This window comes from Leptonychotes weddellii, chromosome 8 (genome assembly GCF_054177405.1).
Source record: "Leptonychotes weddellii isolate Sample4059 chromosome 8, ASM5417740v2, whole genome shotgun sequence".
Taxonomy (NCBI): Eukaryota; Metazoa; Chordata; class Mammalia; order Carnivora; family Phocidae; genus Leptonychotes; species Leptonychotes weddellii.
Genome location: NC_138376.1, coordinates 51,510,624 through 51,530,669, shown reverse-complemented (window position 1 = coordinate 51,530,669; position 20,046 = coordinate 51,510,624). Strand labels below are relative to the sequence as shown.

General features: G+C 38.5%; 1 protein-coding gene across 1 annotated transcript in view; it reads right to left on the bottom strand.

Moving 5' to 3' along the window:
* Positions 1-20,046, bottom strand: part of LOC102728278 (uncharacterized) — a 249,854-nt gene that overhangs the window by 44,816 nt on the left and 184,992 nt on the right. Inside the window, exon 16 of the mRNA XM_081829350.1 lies at positions 2,178-2,231. Within this exon, the coding sequence (XP_081685476.1) occupies positions 2,178-2,231 (54 nt within the window). The remainder of the gene's footprint in view (positions 1-2,177; positions 2,232-20,046) is intronic.

Genomic DNA, 20,046 nt, shown 5'->3' with positions numbered 1-20,046 from the left:
TAAAGAATTGCTTCCAATTTATGCCTCTTTTTTCCCCACTTGCTTTTATAATCACTATCCATTGACGCCAGGACATTACCAATAGAACAATTCACTTGAATGGCGAAAGAGGATGAAATGAAATCAATGCCAGGACAGCAACCTTGTTCATCACTTGGCACATCCATCCATTACCGCATCCTAAGAAATTCCTAAGGTGCTAGGTCTGGAGCCCTCTAGTGGTGGTGAAAGCCACTTATTTTCTGGTTTCCATTTTCGTATCTACAAAATATATTCATTTGTTTACTTGTTCGTTAAGTAATTAATAATCACATGCTACATGACAGAAACTGTGCTAGGCAATGGTGATAAAACAGAGGTTCAAAAAAATTGCAGGGCAGCAGGCCGACCTGTGAAGAAAATAACAGTATGAAGCACTGTGCCATGTGCTACAGTGGTGCAGGAGGTCTACAATGGCAAGGATCGCGGACGATGACACCTCACACACTGAGAGCACTGATAAAGGCTATGTAGGAAGGCTGAGGTTGAGATGAGTGCTGGACAGAGGAGAGCTTCCTTGGGCCTCTGGCTGCACAAAGCATGGCATTTTTGAGACAGTAAGGGAAGATGACACTACAGGTTACAAAGGAAGGACTTAGAGGAGGATGGGCAAAGAGAAGTCAAGGCCCAACTAAGAAGGGCCCAGAATGACACGCAGAAGATGTAGAATCCACCTTGAAGGAGAGGGAAGGTATTAGAATTTCAAGCCCAAGGGTCACACAGTCTGAATTATCATTGAGAGATATTACTCCACTCGTAGAAGATAGAGGCAATGAGCCCCACCCTGGGACAGCTACTAAAATACAGATACAAAGTGACAAGGGCCAAATGGAGGCAGTGGCAATGAGGAAAGAGAGGAGGAGATGGATTTGTGAGTTATCCGGAGGTAGAACGGACATGATTTAGGAGCTGTTTGGATATGGACAATGCGGGAGAGAAAAAAGAAAAATCTAGAATTATTTCTAGAGTTTAGTTTGGGAACATGCTACTTTTGTAATGTGTAGGAGACCTATAAGTGGAGACAGTGAGCAAGAAGTGGGAGAGTACGAGCCTGGAACACAGGAGGAACGTCTGGATTGAAATAAAAAAACCCAAAAAACTGGAAATGTTTAATGCGTGCAACATATAGATAGGAGAGGAGAGAACACTGTTAATGGAGACAAAAAAGGATGGCCCCAGAGATAGGAGAAAAAAAAATCAATGTCACTACACCAAGAGAACTGGGGGTTTCAAGGAGAGAGCAGGTAGCTCTGTAAATTCCTGTATAGCAGTGAAATCAGATGAAGCCTGATAGGAGCCCAGGGAATCGCACGCCTCAGAGATTACTGGTGACCAAAGAGAGAACAGTGCCATTAGAGTAGCCTGGACACAAATCAGACTCTGATGGGTCGAAGGATTGACAGAACCACAAGAAAAGGAATACATTTTCTAGAGGATTGGGGTAAAGAAAAATATGAGCTAATTGGCTAGAAGATCTTTATAGCTCTCTTCAGCAACAACATTCCACAAAATTCTACTGACAAAACAGTTATATCATGAAAAGTGGACATGCCTCTCCAGATATCTAACTTACTACCAGCCTGGACATTAAGAAACTAAGGCGATGGAGCCAGGTAGGTTCAGATCAGGATTCATCTACTTGGAGACTTGGCTTAGGGTGCTCATGTAGGCAGTACAGTGGTTCCTGTCCATGTAAGAAAGAAGTGGGTGAGGTGTGCAGACAGCTACTAGCCTCCCTTAATTTGTGGTTTGTGTTGTGGTGGGAGGTGTAGGGAGTATAACCATTTTATTTTATTTTTATTTTTTAATGATTTATTTATTTATTTGAGAGAGAGAGAGAGATCAAGCGAGTGGGTGGAAGGGGAGCGGGGGAGGGAGAGAGAGAATCTCAAGCAGACTCCATGACCGGCACGAAGCCCAACAAGGGGTTCAATCTCATGACCATGAGATCATGACCTGAGCTGAAACTAAGAGTCCAATGCTTAACCGATTGAGCCACCCAGGCATCCCAGGAGTATAACCATTTTAAACAGTAGAAAGATGGAAATTAGCCACAGGGGAGTAAAATAATCCATAGATAAATACACAGGAAGAAAGAGGGGCTCTCTTAAAGAACAGTCATCCTACTGTTTACTCACAGGTGGTCCTGGGGGGCCTGGTTTTCCTGGAGGACCTGTTTTTCCTCGTCTTCCCTGGAAACCAAAGAGAAACAGACAATAATTACTGTGATGCCTTTTTGCTTTTAGATGAGACAATATTAAATGGCAATTTTAAAGATAGAAAAGTTAAAAAATAATTTCAAGCCTACTTGACCTTTAAACATCAATGAGATCTAAAAGCTACAGGCCAAATTTTAATGACCAACAGGAGAAAAAGAGTGCCTGGAATGACTAAACCTTAACTTACGAGCAGTCCTTTAAATGCTGTCTACCTTGATACTGTAGTCAAGTAATATAAAGTATCGGAAAGATGGTCTAAGATTGGCATTTTATCTGACGATTCTATGGTTTTGGATGCAATAAAACCTGCATTTGTCATCTTAAGTTGGTGTTTCTCAAAGAATGGTCTGAATTGTAATTTCATAGGAGTAACCTGAGGGTGAGATTAGGTGTTACATATGCACATTCTGGAGCTTCATCTTAGACTTACTGGTTTAGAATCTCCGGGAAGGAAGTCATGAATCTGCATTTTAAAACCATTTCAGGTCACTCTTATGCTCGCTAAAGTGTGAAAAGCACTACCCTAAGCCATACCATAATCCTATGTATTGTATAAAGCACATCAACTAGCTCTTTTCATCCCTTTGGATGGTTAAGCTATTTTTTAACTAAACTAAGATAAATACCCCTTGCTTATCAATCTTCGATATCACATTGAATGTTAACTTTCCCAAGTTGACCACTGGCTAAATTTCAATCGCAAGAGTTAGAAAAATAAGATTGTGCTAACATCTCTAGGTGACTGTGTGTCTAATATCATTTAAAAGGCAGTTAGTTATTTTTTATAAACTTACTTTAAATTTTTTTTTTCCTTTTCTAATAGAAGGATGTAAGCTTAGGTATTGAAAGCATATATTTTGAATAAGAAGCATTTCTGAACATATTTTATTTTTTTTTTATTTTTTAGAGCATGGGAGCTGGGGGGGGGTGGGTAGTGGCGGAAGGACAGAGGGAGGGGAGAGGGAGAATCTGAAGGTGGGGCCTGGAGCCTGATGCAGGGATTGGTCTCAGGACCCTGAGATGATGACCTGAGCCGAAATCAAGAGTTGGACGCTTAACCAATTGAGCCACCCAGGCGCCCCTCTGCACGTGTTTTATAAATATGGTCACTACTTCATTGTTACTAATTATTTTATTATCATATTGGTAGTATATTAATACATATTAAGATTTGTGGCTACTGACAAAGTAAAAGTATTGGATTAATCTTTCAACATTTTTTGGGGGGAGAACTGTAAACATAAACCCAGAAAGGCCCATTTCATTCACTAATTTTCTTGCTCGGAAAGTGTCAGGCAAAGTTGCTTCCTCTTTCTGGTTTTCATCGAGGCTGGGAGTGGGGTGGGAAGTCCAGTGTCAGTTAAACCAGTGGAGTAAACTTTGAGAGATAAGCAAGCACATACCACACTATGATTGGGTGGGAAATGCTTGCACTGTTGTTGAAGGTAGTAAGTTAAATGCGCACCATCAAGAGTTCATATAAAAACAGCAGCTGTTTTTATAAACAATCCTAGCTAACATCTACAGAACAAATTTTTTAAAACTTTATCAAAAATGGAAATATAATTAGTGGTATTTTCATGTATTGCCTGTTGCAGAGATCTGAGCCTGGGAGTTCCTTTGGGGAACTGTAACAGTGGAATGAATATATAATTTAATAGTCTGTATACTTATTAAAAGTTATACCCATGTACATCATTTTCTGGTCTTGTAGTTTACACATTCTGAAAATCAATATATTGGGTCTTTTAGTAAATGTAAGTCAATTAGACCCTGAGGACTAATCAATGATAAAAAGTTTACTTAGAAAGTGGAAGCACTGTAATTTATTTATTCACAAGAGCACAAAGAAACAAAATCAATGGCATCAAAGTGTGTGATTGGTTCTTTCTTTTAGGTTGAGGTAAGTTAAAACCATGGGATCAACTTCTGTGTGCATTCTCCTTTCTTTAAAGGAGAAATGTTTATTGATCTAGGCAGGAAGTGGGGAAAATGAGGCTGACTATTGATCAACTTTTATCACAGAGTGAATGGGTAAGGAAAACCAAATGTCCGATAGTGTAACATACCATTGGCATGTCTTAGGATGAGGAGTACAAACAGTCACAATTCAGTCCGGTATGGGCAAGCAAACAAATTCTTGCATATCACTGCTGATTTACATGATCATTTAAGTCAGCCTCACAATTGTCAGAGTGCACTGATGTGTATGCTGGAGGAGCACGGGGGAATGCTGCTTTCGTTTACGCATCCTTGCTAAGGGCGGATATGCAGGGAAACTATTTCTTAGGGCCCTTAAGTTACTGGAACATATTGTGTGCAGCAGATAACTTCAGATGGCATGGTCCTTTCAGTTTAAACGTGGTTCGTAGGCTTGAGTTCCTAGTTACACCCTCATACTGATTGGAATACTTTTTAAAGATTTTCTTTACAAAGCAACACAGTCCCCATTTTCTCAGCCATACAGCCAAATATGCCTTAAGTACATTTGGACTTAGGACTTTAGCTTAAGTCTTAAGTTTCAGTGATCTATGAAGGGGGCTCTGACAGGACAGAGCAGGAGGGTAAACATGATGGAAGCTCCAGAAGATGAATTCTGGGAGTGGCCTTGAACTATCGTAGTGACAGAAATTGTGGGCCTACTCCCAGGCATCATCTTTCTTCTCTCCAAGGAGACCCACAAATTCACTCCTTTGTCTTCTTCCCTCCCATTCAAGGTCTCCAGCTGTACTGAACAGTCTCCCATTCTCCTGTTCCTCCAAAACATCTTTTGGTTTTTTCACTTACAAGCATTCAGGAAAGGCAAAAGCCTCCCTAAGGGATAATGTAGATTTTTGGTAGGGTGAATTTTATTGTTTAAGTCAGGATAATTTGGGGAATATTTTATATTAATATTATTTATTATTTATGTATGTATTTTTAATAACATACGCCAAGATAGCAGGCATAAACCACAACTCTCATGTAGGACTAAAATCAGATTCCTCCAGTTTTTCTGAGGAAAGTGTGATCTATGAACCTCTGTTCTTTTCCTTACAGGGCTCTAGGGAGCTGTGTGAGGATGCTCGGGGCCAGGGGCGAGGGCTGTTGTTGGTGGGGGCGATTCCATGGGAGGAATGGCTGTCTCATGGTTGTTCCCACTTCTGCCTCCTTCTGTTTCAGTGCCTTCACTGCAAGGCTTGCTCAAGACCCACTGTAACGTGAGACAAAAAGTAGGGACTTGGATGAGGGTGGGGAAGAAAATCCCGGCAGACAAAGACAAATGCTGAGCTGGGATGGCCTTCCTGGTTAGGATGCCTGCTCCCAGGTGGCCATTTGTTCATAAGCAATTGTGATAAATTGGAATCTGGCTGGATCTCCAAGTGGATGGGGACCTACTGTTCCAGCATAATCACAATTGGGCTAATCCACCACTTTTCTGAAAACAGGGGTATAAAGCACAAAACAGATTTACCCTGTCAGGTTGCCCTGGAAACCTCAAAGTGCTCAACATGTAAGTTTCCTGTTTGGAAATAGTGTAAAGATTATTAGACAGCGGTTTAGATATTTGTCTAATGACTTAAGTCCAGGGGTGCTCAGACCTGATTGTACATCAGCATCGTCAGGAGGGCTAGTTAAAATAGATCAGTATGTGAGGAAAAGGGAACCCTCGTGCACTGTTGGTGGAAAGGCAAACTGATGCAGCCAGTGTGGAGGTTGGAAGCTCCTCAAAAAAGTAAAAATAGAACTACCATACTGATTCTACTACATTTGCTAAAGAAAAAGAAAACACTAATTTGGAGAGATATATGCACCCCTATGTTTATTGCAGCATTGTTCACAATAGCCAAGATATGGAAGCAACCTAAGTGTCCATCAGTAGATGAACAAAGAATATATTACACACACACACACACACACACTGAAATATTGGTCCACCATAAAAAAAGAATGAAATCTTGCCATTTGCCATAACATGGATAGACCTAGAGGGTATTATGCTAAGTGACTTAAGTCAGGTCAGACAGAGAAAGAAAGACACTATATGATTTCACTCATATGTGGAATCTAAAAAACAAAACAAATGAACAAACAAAACAAAACAAAACAGAAAACCTACTCCAAAATACAGAGAACAAACTGGTGCTTGCCAGAGGGGAGGGGGGTGGGAGAATGGCTGAAATGGGTGAAGGGGATGAAGAGGTACAAACTTTCAGTTATAAAATAAATAAGTGACAGGGATGTAAAGTACAGCAAAGAGAAGAAAGTTGATAATATTGTAATAATTTTGTATGGTAACAGATGGTAATTAGACTTATTGTGGTGATTATTTTGTAATGGATATGAGTGTTGAATCACTATGTTGCATACTTGAAACTACTATAATATTGTATATCAACTATACTTAAAAAAAAAAAAAAAGCCCAACAGATTTGTGTCCCCACTTCCAGAGTTTCTGATTTATCAGGTCTTGGGGCAGGGCGTGAGAATTTGCATTTTTAAAAAGTTCCTAGTAGGGGCACCTGGGTGGCTCAGTCAGTTAAGCGTCTGCCTTCAGCTCAGGTCGTGATCCCAGGGTCCTGGGATCGAGTCCTGCATGGGGCTCCCTGCTCTGCGGGAAGCCTGCTTCTCCCTCTCTCGCTGTCTCTCTGTCAAAAAAAAAAAAAAAAGTTCCCAGTAATGCTGATGCTGCTGGCCTAAAGACCACACTTTGAGAACCCCTACTCTAAGCCTCAAGCTCTTTTTCATATTTAAAGCTAGACAATCATGTAGAGCCACAAATATCTTGTAAATCTTGTAGCTTAGAACAAAAAAGCCCAATTAGTTTTGTGATTATGTGAATTTATGTGAATAAAAAGCCCATTGTAATGTTCAAGAGCACCTGGATTGGAGTCCCAGCTTTTTCTTTTATGGAAATTTTTTGTGTCAAAATTTCATTTCTGTAAAATTGATATTTCTACCTCACAACATGCCTGCTAAGCATTAAAAAAAGAGATCATCTGTCAATTCCTACCATATACACCCATTAGGATGGCTTTCTTTCACAAAACAGAAAAGTGTTGGCAAGGATGTGGAAAAATTAGAACACTTAACTCACACCTGGTGAGATTGCAAAATATTGCAACTGCTATGGAAAACATTAGGCAGATTCTTAAAAAAATTTTTAAGTAGAACTACCATATGATCTAGAAATCCCTCTTCTGGGCATATAAATAAAAGAACTGAAAGCAGGCTCTTGAATTTGTACATCCATGTTCATAGCAGCACGACCCAGAATAGCCACAGGGTGGAACCAATTCAAATGTCCACTAACTGGTGAATGGGTAAACAAATGTGGTATATACATACAATGGAATATTAGTCTTAAAAAGGAAGGAAATTCTGACACAAGCTTCAACATAGATGAACCTTGATGACGTTATGCTAATTGAAACAAGCATAGTGAAATAAGTTACTAAACGAAAATACTGTATGATTACTGAATGCATTACTCATATGAGGTATCTAGAGTAGTCAGATTTATAGAACCAGAAAGTAGAATGGTAGTTACCAGGGGCTGGGGGAAGAGGTTAGAGGGGAGTTATTTAATGGGGATAGAGTTTTAGTTTTGCAAGCTGAAAGAGTTCTGGAGTTCTTTTTCACAACAATGTGAATGTATTTAACACTACTGAACTACACACTTGAAAATGGTTAAGATGGCAAATTTTATATAATACGTATTTTTCCACAATAAAAGACAGCAACAATATTCATGACATGACATCTAATACGTGGTGGGTAATAATTCCTTCCCATCCTGCTCTTCTACCATCCTCTGCCCAATTCTCCACATTTTTTTTTCATTTAAAAATGTTTGATAGTATATCAAGAAAACCTAAAATATGGATTGTGCATGAATTAAAAAGTGTAACCAACTCTTAACTATGTATGTGGAAATTTTTTCATCCAAAATAACAATCAAGGTGCCCATGAAGCATAGAAATATAAGAAATACATTGTGGGGCATTCATACAATGGAATACTATACAGCAACAAAAATGAATGGAGTACAACTACATGCAACAAGACAAGTGACTCTTACAAACACAGTGTTCATCAATTTATAAAAGGAATAAACTCGGGCAAAGTTAATCCATGCTGTTAGAAGTTACGAAAGGTTACCGCTGTGGGAGCAGGGAGTGGTGGAGAGCACCAGGGGAATTTTACGGTGTGGGTGACGCTGATGTGTTGAACTTGGGTGCCGGTGACATGGATGTGCTCAATATCTGAAAAATCATCAAGCTGTATATCCTTATGATGCATACATTTTTCTGAATGTATGGTTACAGTAAGTTTTTTAAAAAATGAAACCAGGAGATTTCAACAATAGAATGATTTTATTTGAATTATCTAATGACTTCAGCCATCTGCTTTTGCTGAGTGCAAGGCCACAGAGGGTCACTATTGTCAGGAAGACAAAAAAACCCCCAAAAAACAAAAAACAAAAAAACAAGGCTACTTAAATAAATGACATCTACAAATTTTCAACAGTTAAAAATAACCATCCTTCCAGGATGACTTGCAGTATGAGAGCGCATGTATCTTAAATTAGTCACTTGATTTATAAACACTTGGCCCTGCGGGAACATTAAAAAGAGAAAGAATGCAAATAATGGGCTACTGGTACTTATCTGACAGATGGTTTTTGCTGCTGATGAGGATGATGATGATGAAGACAAGGTGATAGCAGTAATCGGACTTAAATAAAGGATGGTATGCAGACTGCGAGCCCACAGAGGAGACACATGTGAAAGTGGTCTCTCTAAATTGCCAGATCTTGCTAATACAGCTGGCTCCTCTCAAATATTTCCCTGTTCCCGTGTGTGTATTTAGCACACTCTTAAGCATCAGCTCAGCCTGAACAAGGTATCAAGGAAATGTCAAGGAAGAGGAGACAGGGCCTTGACTGGCACCCACAACTGTGAATGAGGTGTTAATTACACAGGAAAACATTACAGACTATTTGGGAAGTTTAGTTGTCTCTTTTTACATTGTGAGCGGAAATAAGATTTATGACTGATGTAAAAAGTTACCACATTTTGCAATCAATGATATGTGAAAAAAAATGGGAAAGGAATACTTATGTAAGCAATGCGTAATATCCTAAACGCATTTTACTTCTTAACAGATATCTAAAAATACATCTCTGACAGCAACAACTCTAGTCATAAAGTTCTCATTATTTCAGGGATCAGACAAGTGGCTCTTGTAAGGACAGGGGAAGAAGATGTAATTCAGCATGGACAAATGATTTGAAATAGGTTTAGAGTTAAGGAAAGACGAATCCATAGTGTGATGCCATTCTCAATATTGCCTTCCTCATTTAGGGTGAGATCTCAAAATTTCTAAATTGTACATTTTCCCCATCTTTTTGTCCCTTTCTTTTCCTTGTACAGACTTTGAGTAACTTTTGAAAAGTGACTTTTCAAAACAAGTTGGAAATACGACAATATTATCTAAACCTCCTCAGCTACAATGGAATAAGTAATAATTTGAATAAATGATAACACTTCATCAAAGCATTGGACTGAGCCAAATGGTCTGGTCTGTGGTCAGTAATGCCTATAGTCACTGTTTAGTATTCCTATTAAGTTATTATGTTGTTACTAATTTGGTCATGAAGATAAGTAACTTCAAAGTCTGACCTCTTAACCCCCTTCTTATTGGATGTACCAACAATCAACTTTTCCCTCTGTGCTCTGAGCTACCCGTGGTATACCACAAAAACATAAGAAAAGTCTATGACTAACAATTATTAAAATGGTTACCATTCATCAAGTGCTTGCCATGGTCCAGGCATAGAGTGCTAAGCAATGACTTAATGTTATTTTACTCAGTCTTTTCAAAGCTACTGTGGGTGGGTGGTACTGTCACCCCTTTACAGAGAAAGAAGTTTAAACATCTAGCTCCAAATCACTCTCCTCTTCATTGGTGGGGCCAAAATTTAAGCCCAAGTATATCTGAGATCTTAAAATCCATTATCCTCAGGATTAAGGTTTCCTTGGTGGGTATCCTGATCATTCACAATTTAGGTTACTTTGCTGCTGTGATTGTTGAGTTTCTCTTATTTTCTCACAACCAAGGCAGATTTTTAAATGTCCCAGTTACTTATCACTTTGTCTTTCGGAATTTGGGTCTCCTGAGGTCTTACCTGCTCTCCTGTTTCTCTTTGCCCTCGCCTCAGAACCTACCCTGACTTCTGCGGACCTTCCAACCTGCCAACCACAACCTTCCATTAGGATTTGTTTGGACTCCTGATTGCCTTGCCAAACCACCAACTCTCTCAGGCCCAATTTCTGGCTCTGTTTTCTATGCCTGCCATTGTCAATCTCTGCCAAGGCACTTGACTCATCTTGGTATCATGGGTGGGGCAGCAGTAGGGTGTGGCTAAACAATTTCCTGAGCATGCTGTGAATATATTTTCACATCTTTGCACCACATTAAGAGGGTGGATGCTGGAAGTGCACTGTGAAATGTTCTTTTCCTCCGTAACTGGAAATTCACAGCAAGCATGCTTACGGACTAGAAAAGGGGAATCAGGCATTATACACTACCTTTCTTGTCTGAGGGTGATGCCACTGGACTTCCACATCTCTAAGCACTTTCAGAATGCCTTGTGAGGGCCAAAATTAATCTTTCACCTTTGTTAGGGGAACTGTTATATTTCTAATTTAGGGTAGATAAAATCAACATGTAGATGGAAAAATAATGCACATAAATTGTCATGTCTACTTTCACGGAAATGTGAAAATAAAAACAATGTGGTCAGAGAGGTCAGAGTCTGAACACACTTAGCCTCACCAGCCAGCACTGGGACAAAGAAATCATTAATGACATTTTATATCTTGATTTCAATTAACGTAAAGTCATAGAGGGTATAATTTCAGCATTTTTGAGTTGCCTATTTTAAAAGATGAAATGTACCCTCAGGGGTGGACTTTTAGAACTGCATTTTCAATGTGCAGAATTGATTAACCAGCATCAAATAAATTCATAAGAATACATTTTGCAGCTATCCAATAATTGCCTGGTAATGGAAGAGAATTCCAGAGGATCCATAAGATGAACTATACAGGTCACCTGATTTCAAAAGAGAATTTTCAGGGCATAATTCTCAATTCACCAATTTGAATTTGCTAGGTCAAACTGCATTTGGATATTTAAAAGCTGACTTCAGAATCAAACCCTAACAAAAAGATGGGTGAATTTAAGAAAACCGTACTGTGTTTTCCATACTGTGCAAGGGGAAAATACATTAAGATGACTAAGACCTGGATCTTGCCTTCAAAGTAGGAGAGGAGGGACAGTTATTCATAACAACAATTTGGATAGACTTGTTCATTTGGTTATGAGTAAGCTTAGGAGTTTGGGGCGGGGTGGGGGAGTGAGAATTAAGTTCCTTCCTGTCCTGATCGTGTGCTACCTTGGAATAACTCTCCTCAGTCTTCTCTTTAGGGAGAGGGAGAGGGAGAAGGACGGTCACCAGCATGGGAGTGAAAGGTAGGGAGGAAGCCATCTGTACACCCTCAGCAGTGGACTGATGGGGGACCAAACCCTAAAATGTCTTCTCAAACAGGGAGAGATTTTCCTGGATTCTTCTGTACTGACAGATATGTGTATCCTCTTTGGTCCTTTTCTCCTCTGATATTTATCAACAACCTTTCAATCAAGTGTGCTTAGAAGGCATTTCCCAGCCCATTACTCCTTATTTTTTGCTTGATTTTTGATTAAGTATTGGGAAATACACTGATGACCTTCAAACACTGAACACTTGAGGACATGCCATTATGCCAATACTGGATATATTTTTTCTTGATTTGAATACTACTTAACATTTCTTTAAACTGCACTTCCCAATGTCACTTGAAACTACGACTGGGTAGAAATAATTTGGAATGTAGCCTCATCAATCTGTCTCTCCGGACAGTCTCTTTCTCCTTCAGCTCCAATCTTTTCCAGCATAAGGTTAGGATTTCCTGGGAAAGCTAGTGTCCCACTTGGTCTTTGCAGCTCTGTTGGTGGGTCATTTGCTGGATTCTTTTTATGTTCTCCTTTGATTTTTCCATCCCCTTTAGGGATCTATCCTATAGGCAGAAATCCCAGCTACATCTTGTTCCCAGCATACATACATATATACATGCCTATATACATACAGATTCATACATAAAACCTACCCAATTCAGCTTTCTCAAGCATGTAAAACTTCCATTACAACTTTTAAACTCTTCATTTGTTCATCTGCCACCTCTTAACTGTGTCTTTGTAGGACATTTTTCCCACTCTCAGGCAGCATATGCCCAGATTCATTTGTTCATTCATTCATTCATTCATTCATTCTACAAACATTTACTGAGCCCCTAATATAGCCAGACCCTTTTCTATGTTCTGGAAATATCTTCAATCTTGTCCTTTTATTGGGAACAATAATAGTAATAGATAACCGATGGTCCTTACTCTGTGCCAAACACCATCCTAAGCAATTTACATCTATTTATTCATTAAGTTTTCAAAATATCTTTGAGGTATCTCTGCCATACAGATGAGGCAAGTGAGAGACAGCAATTTGCCTACGGTCACTTGGTTAGAAAGTAGCAAAGGTAGAAATCCAGGCAACTTGGCTGTATCATCTCTGATCATTACCACTATGTTATACTTACTGCATATTTGATAACTAAAAAAATAAAGATATGAATTTTGGATAGCAATAAGAATTATAAAAAAAATAAAGCAGAGTGAAGGAAATAAAGTTATATAGGGAGGTGTGCAGTTTTAGATAGAAAAATCAGACCCTTGAACCAAGTGAGTCTGTGAGCCATGCAAGGTCTGAGAAAGGGCATCCAGCAGAGGGAACAGCAAGAAATAAGCCCTGAGTATGGCTTGTTCAAGGAATAGCAAGAAACACAGGTGGCTAGAGAGGAGCGAGCCCATTGTGGGGTGCGGTGGGGGGGGTGGGTAGTAGGCAGGCCAGATTATACTGGCCCTCATAGATTATGATGAGGGTTCTAAGTTCTATTATTTTGATTATTATGGGAAGCTACTGGAAGTTTTATCTTAAAAAAAGTCATATAATAGAGGGTGATCTAAGTGCCTGTCTACATAGATAATAGGCAGGAAGGTAAAACTACTACAAAATTATCATTTAATACAGCAGCTCAACAGCTTATGTTGCTTATGGCAACACTTCCATTTGTGCAGATAATCAGGTGTTGATTATTGAAATAGCATCTTATGTGGTTAATTTTAGGTGTTGGGGCGCCTGGGTGGCTCAGTCGGTTAAGCGGCTGCCTTCGGCTCAGGTCATGATCCTGGGATCCTGGGATCGAGCCCCGCATCTGGCTCCCTGCTCAGCAGAGAGCCTGCTTCTCCCTCTCCCTCTGCCGGCCGTTCTACTTGTTCTCTCTCTCTCTGTCAAATAAATAAAATCTTAAAAAAAAAAAAAATTAGGTGTCAACTTGACTGGGCCATATTTGGTCAAACATTATTCTGGGTGTTTTTGTAAAGGTGTTTTTTGGGGTGAGATTAACATTTAAATCAGTGGACTTTGAATAAGCAGACTGTCCTCCATAATCTGAGACTTGTCCAATCAGTTGAAGGTCTGAATAGAACAAAGACTGGCCCCTCCAGTCTCCAGTCTGCCTGCCTACTCCATGGATTCTGGATTTACTAAGCCTCCATAATTGGGTGAGCCAATTCCTTAAAATAACTCTATGTATACATATCTTTTTGGTTTTGTTTCTCTAGAGAACCCTGACTAATACACATTTCCATTTACATGTACAAAATAGTTTTTATCTTCCATTAATATTTTATGTTACTGAATATAATATCTATTATTCTCTGATATTTGCCTAACCCATTGTTTTTGACTAGGAAAGGAGATATACAAGGATGCAAGATCTATTTTATTGTTCACTGTGAACTCTGGCTTTAAAATAGAGAAAACTGCTTTGTGTAAGTAATCCTGGAAGACTTATACAAGGATATTAATAATTTAATGAACTCGTACTCAAGGGGGAAAAATGTTCTTGAAACATGTCAGGATGAATTTTCAAGGGAAAGACCTAATTAGCAGTGTCTGAAGCATATGTCATCACATTTAGAAAACAGGGACTAGTCCCTGTGGACAGAATGGTACGTTGGATTTTAAAACTTTAACTACTCTAGTTAATATGTATGATTAATGAGCAATATGTCAGTTAGCTGGCCTAACTCAAGTGAAAGACCTTGCAGGGGGAAAAAAAAAGATGTTTAAACTAATACACGGAAATATGCAAATGTAGTTTATAATCTCTTTTATATTATGATCAACCAATAACTTAGAGTCCTTACTGGAAAATAATGTCATAGTTTGGATGGCTTTTAAAATATAAGATCAAAGCTACAAAGATGCCCTAAAGTAATGGATGACCAAAGGTCCCAATGACTTAACAAATGAATCCTGAGAGGCTAATAAAAGACAAAAGCCCTTATTGTTGGATTATGGCTGAGAAACCAACAGCTTGGGAAAAAGTATAAATGCAAGGAGTTATGTCATTACCTTTTCCTTATATATAGTATTTTTATCTGATTATTTAAGTAAAATCTATCGAAAAATAGGAGTTAAGTCCATTCAAAGGAGAGAACACACGTAGATGGTGTCTATTTGATATCAAGCTCTCCAGAGGTGAGGAGAAAAACCCAATTGTTTGTATTTGTGATTCTACACATAAAACCATGTGGTAAAGTTCATAGGTTCTTTTGGATATTTGGGCTCCTGAAGACAGAACCGTAATTTAAATCCTCCAGAAACAACAATAACTAAAATTACAGAAGAACTAATGTTGCAAATGATCAAAACTATAGATTTGTTTACTACCTTAGTGAGAAATGAACTGCCAATGACAAACACAAATGATTCAGAAAACAAAGTAAACACATAATCTTAGATCAATAATAAGCGTTTGTACATTTATTACTTATTACTTACAGTGCTTACTATATGTTGATTATTGGAGATTAAAGAGAAAATTAGACACAGCTTCTACCCTTGATGGGCTTATAATCTAGTATTAGAATATTTCTCTTCTTCCCTCTGTATAAGGGTTTCCCCCCCCACACACAAAAAATTAAAGTTGCTTAAGAGATCCAAGAAAAAAGTATAATTCACCATTATTTTCAAGATTTAGAAGTTATGTGAAACTTGGATATAAATGGCTTCGGATGATTAGAATAGCAATTCTATTTTGGCATACTTTAAATACGTAGTATACTTGGTTGTCTGTGGTCATATTTTATATTATACAGAAAGGTATATATTCAATTAAGGTGAATATAGATTCTCATATATTTATGACAAAAATAACTGATCATTGGCTTAACAACAATGAAAGGATGGAAAACAGTATCCATTATTTGAGAAGCCAGAGATCTGATCACTGGTACCTTCTCTTGTATTTATGAGCTAAGCAAACCTGACAAGTCACATAATCTCTCAGCCTTAGCTGCATCCACCCTACCAGAATAAAAAGATACCTGCCCTCATGGAGCTTAAAGTCTATTACAGAGACAGACAGTAACAGAATAAGTAAGTTTTAGTGTGGTCAATAGTGACAGATGCAACCAAAAAGAAAACAGGAGAAGGGGGTAGGGAGTATTGTGAAGAAGTCAGAGAATGCTGTGTTGCAAAGATGACCTATGAGGAAAGATTTCAAAGAGGTCTGGAAATCTGGGGGAAGTGACAAGTACAAGGGCCCAAAGTGGAAATTTCAAGGAACTGCAGAAAGCCAGCGAGGCTACTATGGTGTGAGAGGAGAGAGGAGGTAGAGTCTACGGGGCCTGTGGAGCAGAACCCTGTAGGCCACTGTAGGGAGTTCAGCTTTTACTCTGAGTAAGGGCCCTAGTTTGTCCTTTGTGAATCTGAATATTCATGGAATGAATAAGTCACAGGAATAACAGTTACAGCACAGGAATAGAGTCAATAACATTGTAATAGCGTTGTATGGTGACATATGGTAGCTACATGTGTGGTGGGCATAGCATAACCTACAGAGATGTGGAATCACTATGTTGTATACCTGAACTAATGCAACATTGTGTGTCAATTATATTCAAATAAAAACAGTCCGGATAGAATATGCATTTCGTTGGGAGGCTAAGGCCAAAGCTATGAATACCACCTCCTTAGGCAAAATGTTGTTTACATTCGAAAACTTCAGTTCCAACTCTGCCTGTCATCCAACCAATCCTTACCCGTGCTCAGAGAAGAAGAGAACTAGGTAGCTGATGAGTGCAGATTACCACTATTTCCGTGCACATATCTTACCCATAAGTCAGCCACGGTGACATGGTAATGTTAGCACATTCTATATAAGGTTCTATTTTAAGCCAGTAGGTGACCACAATACTAACTTTTAAAAAGACCATTTGGGATATAGTTTTCCTTCATATTTGCCAAGAATGTAACTGATCTACAAGCTCTACATCTGAATGTGTTCGACTTTCTCCATGCCCCCATGCAGTTTAACCTCTCTGGGAAAGCTTGGAACTTTCTGTACCGAAGAATGGGTAGGCATTTATGGAGAACTCTGTTGTAGAGCAGCCATAGAAAATATGCAAGGAGAGCATGGATATGTTCCAATAAACTTTATTTACAAAAACAGACAGTGGGTCAGATTTAGACCAAGCGTGGTTTGCTGACTCCCAGTCTATTGTTTTCATTGTTCTATCTTCAATGTCTACAATAATACCTGGCAAACAGTAGGTGCTCAATAAATATTTGTTCTTATTTTTGGACTGTGCTAACAATTAAAATGGAATTAAGTGTAATTTGTTGAAAAGATACTGGAAAAATGAGGAGCTTGCGCTAACGAAAAAAAAGAATGTGATCTCATTCATTACCATACTTTTAGACAAGGATCAATACCCAAACCGTGGGATTAATTATGTCTCAAAAATTTTTAGGCTCTAGTGATGTTTTTATTTTTATTTCTGTTAATATTGTTGTTGTAGGGAACACAAGATAAAAACCCTCTTAAGTACTCTGAAATTATTTTGTTGAGAATTTTAAAAATGCAGATACATAAAAAGAGTAACATAACAAATGATTACTTTCCCCACAATATAGAATTAACAACTGGTAATATTTGTAATATTTTCTTCAAATCTTTTTTAAAATAAACAAAATGTTACAGATTAAATGGAAGTACTTTTGGACCACCTCTAGTCCTGTTTCCCTCACTACTCTCAAGGTGTAACTTTAATGAGTTTGATGTTATCCTTGTGGTCCATGTATTCTTTTAAAAAAACAAACACATATGTGTATATATATAAATATTAATAGTGTCATATTTTGAAATTTGTATAAATTATTTTGTATATAGCCTTTAACAATATTTTTGTACTCAATAATTTTGTACTCATCCTTGTTGGGAGTGTGTGTGTGTGTGTGTGTGTATGTAGATAATATTTCCAAAGAAAAATATTTCCAAAGTAGCAAAATACAGACGTACAACAGGTACGAGACTATTTATTATAATATGAGGCAAAGTCTCAATTCTTTTTTTTTCAGGTTTTGTATATTGGGGTCTAATGCTGCTCAAGTCTTTCATCCAAGAAAAGAACTAATGGCCCAAGGAATTCAGGAATTTAGCACCATTTATTTTTCTCTGTTAGAAAAACTTCATCCTGTAAAATGTCAATTCGATTAGTAACATATGATAAGGGCTGTAATAGCATAACTCACTTGCAATATTTCAATTCATGCAGCTAAATTTTAAAACACCTAATTGGGGATCATAAGGACTTCCAGTTACATAAAACACTAGTAGTATCTCTAATAACACAATAATGGCAGATATTTTGAAATGGAATTTAAAATGTAATCTGAGCCAGCTGAAATTAAATCTGGGTCTACTGATCCAAAGTATCAGTTTCTTAGAGCTTTGAAACAGAGTATCTGTGTTCAATAGGCTACATATATAGTGACCTTAAAAAAGCCTTTTGTCATATTTCATAACATCAAGGAATGGAAAGAGAAAGCATGAAGACTCCTTATGAAACATTTGCAGTCCATAAAACATTTCAGAAAGTACTTTGTCAACCTATGCTATAAATAGTTTAGTCTTGATGTGCTGCTGGACTTCACATGTGTCTATATGATGACAAAGAGAAGAACCTCCCCAAACTGTCCTATAATACCTCTAGAAATACACATGTTTTGGGGAGAGCCAATTTTAGTAAAAGTTTATTCATCTAGCACTTTATTAAATGGAAAAGTCCACCAGATGGCACTTCTGAGCTCCCATAGGCTAGTACTAAATGACTTTGATGACCCAGGAGACAGTTAGCTGATAGGGTACTTTTGTGCTAATGAGACAAAGACACCTTCCTCCTGGCGGCTATAGCCAAACAAGGGGGCACACAGTTGGTTAGCGGGGCACAGGCTGGATTTCAGCGGCCAAGCACCTGTTGACTGGTTGCACTTCTTCAGGGCAAATGTGTTATGTGACAAATCCACAAACGTCTCTGGGATGCTAAAAGAACCACTAAATCTTTTCCTTGGTTTTAATACTGATAGATTTCACTTGGAAATTGCTATTGTAAGTATGATATCCCATTTAGCAGCTAACAAGCACCTGCCATGTGACAGGCCCTGTCCTGGCTACATTCCATATATGTTTTTCTGATCATCACTTCAGGCTAGGCATTGTTAGTGTCATTCCCACCACAGAGCTGAAGAACCCAAGGCTCAGAGAGGATGGCATTCCCTGGGTCACAGAACCGGGACTCCTCCAGCAGTCTGTGCGACTCCAGAACTCATGATCTTTAAGGGTTTGCATTGCTGAAGTGATGCAGAGGTTAGCATTTTATTAATGAAAATCTCAAGCAACCAGATCTCCACATAAGGTATGAACCCATCAAGTGATGAATGGCCCTCTTTCCATTGGCAAGGCGGGTGGGTTGCTTTGGCTACCACCAAGGCCATTCTATGGCAGAAGGAGCACTTCTACCTACCAGCTAGCATTCATGTGCACAAGTTGTAGGTCAGGGGAGAGAAGGAAAGTTGAAAGTGTTGGTAGGGAAATAAATCAAGGCAACCCCAGAGAGGGGCTGGGCAGAGACAAAGAGGCAGAGAAGCTTTTGTACCAGTATCAGTTACAAAATCAGTATCATCTGATGTCAGGCATTTTCCACTGCATTGGTTAAACTCTTTTGAATATTCTGTTGTATTCTATTCCTTTTTTAAAAAGTCTTATTAGGACCTATTAAGTTGATTTCTGACCTGCTAATGGATCATCTCACACAGTTTGAAAAACGGCTATTATGGAACCATAGCTTAGCAATAGATTTGCGTTAGAACCCAACTCTACCAATTTCTTGCTCTGTGACTCTTTAACTTGCTCTTTAAGTTCTTTAAGCCTCAGTGTCCTTTTCTGAAAAATGGAGATAATAATCCTTAACAGAGAAGGATGTTGTAACCAGGATAATAATATAGAATTACCATATATATTATTTATATTGCTGTAATATTGCATACATATAGATTATATTATTGGTGTGATATAGCACCAACAACTGATGAGATGGTCCAAAATTTTCAGTTTTGTGACCAAGTCAGCTTTAGCCATGCTAAAATTAGGCATGTTCATCTTACCTAAAGAAAACCAGTCAGCATGAGCCTAAAGTTCAGCTACCAAGTTAGTTATCCTTACAGATCCTTACCTGGATACATTTAACTGTATCTTGTTTGCCTCTCTATGCACCTAAATCCAATACATAATTGCCTTTTTAT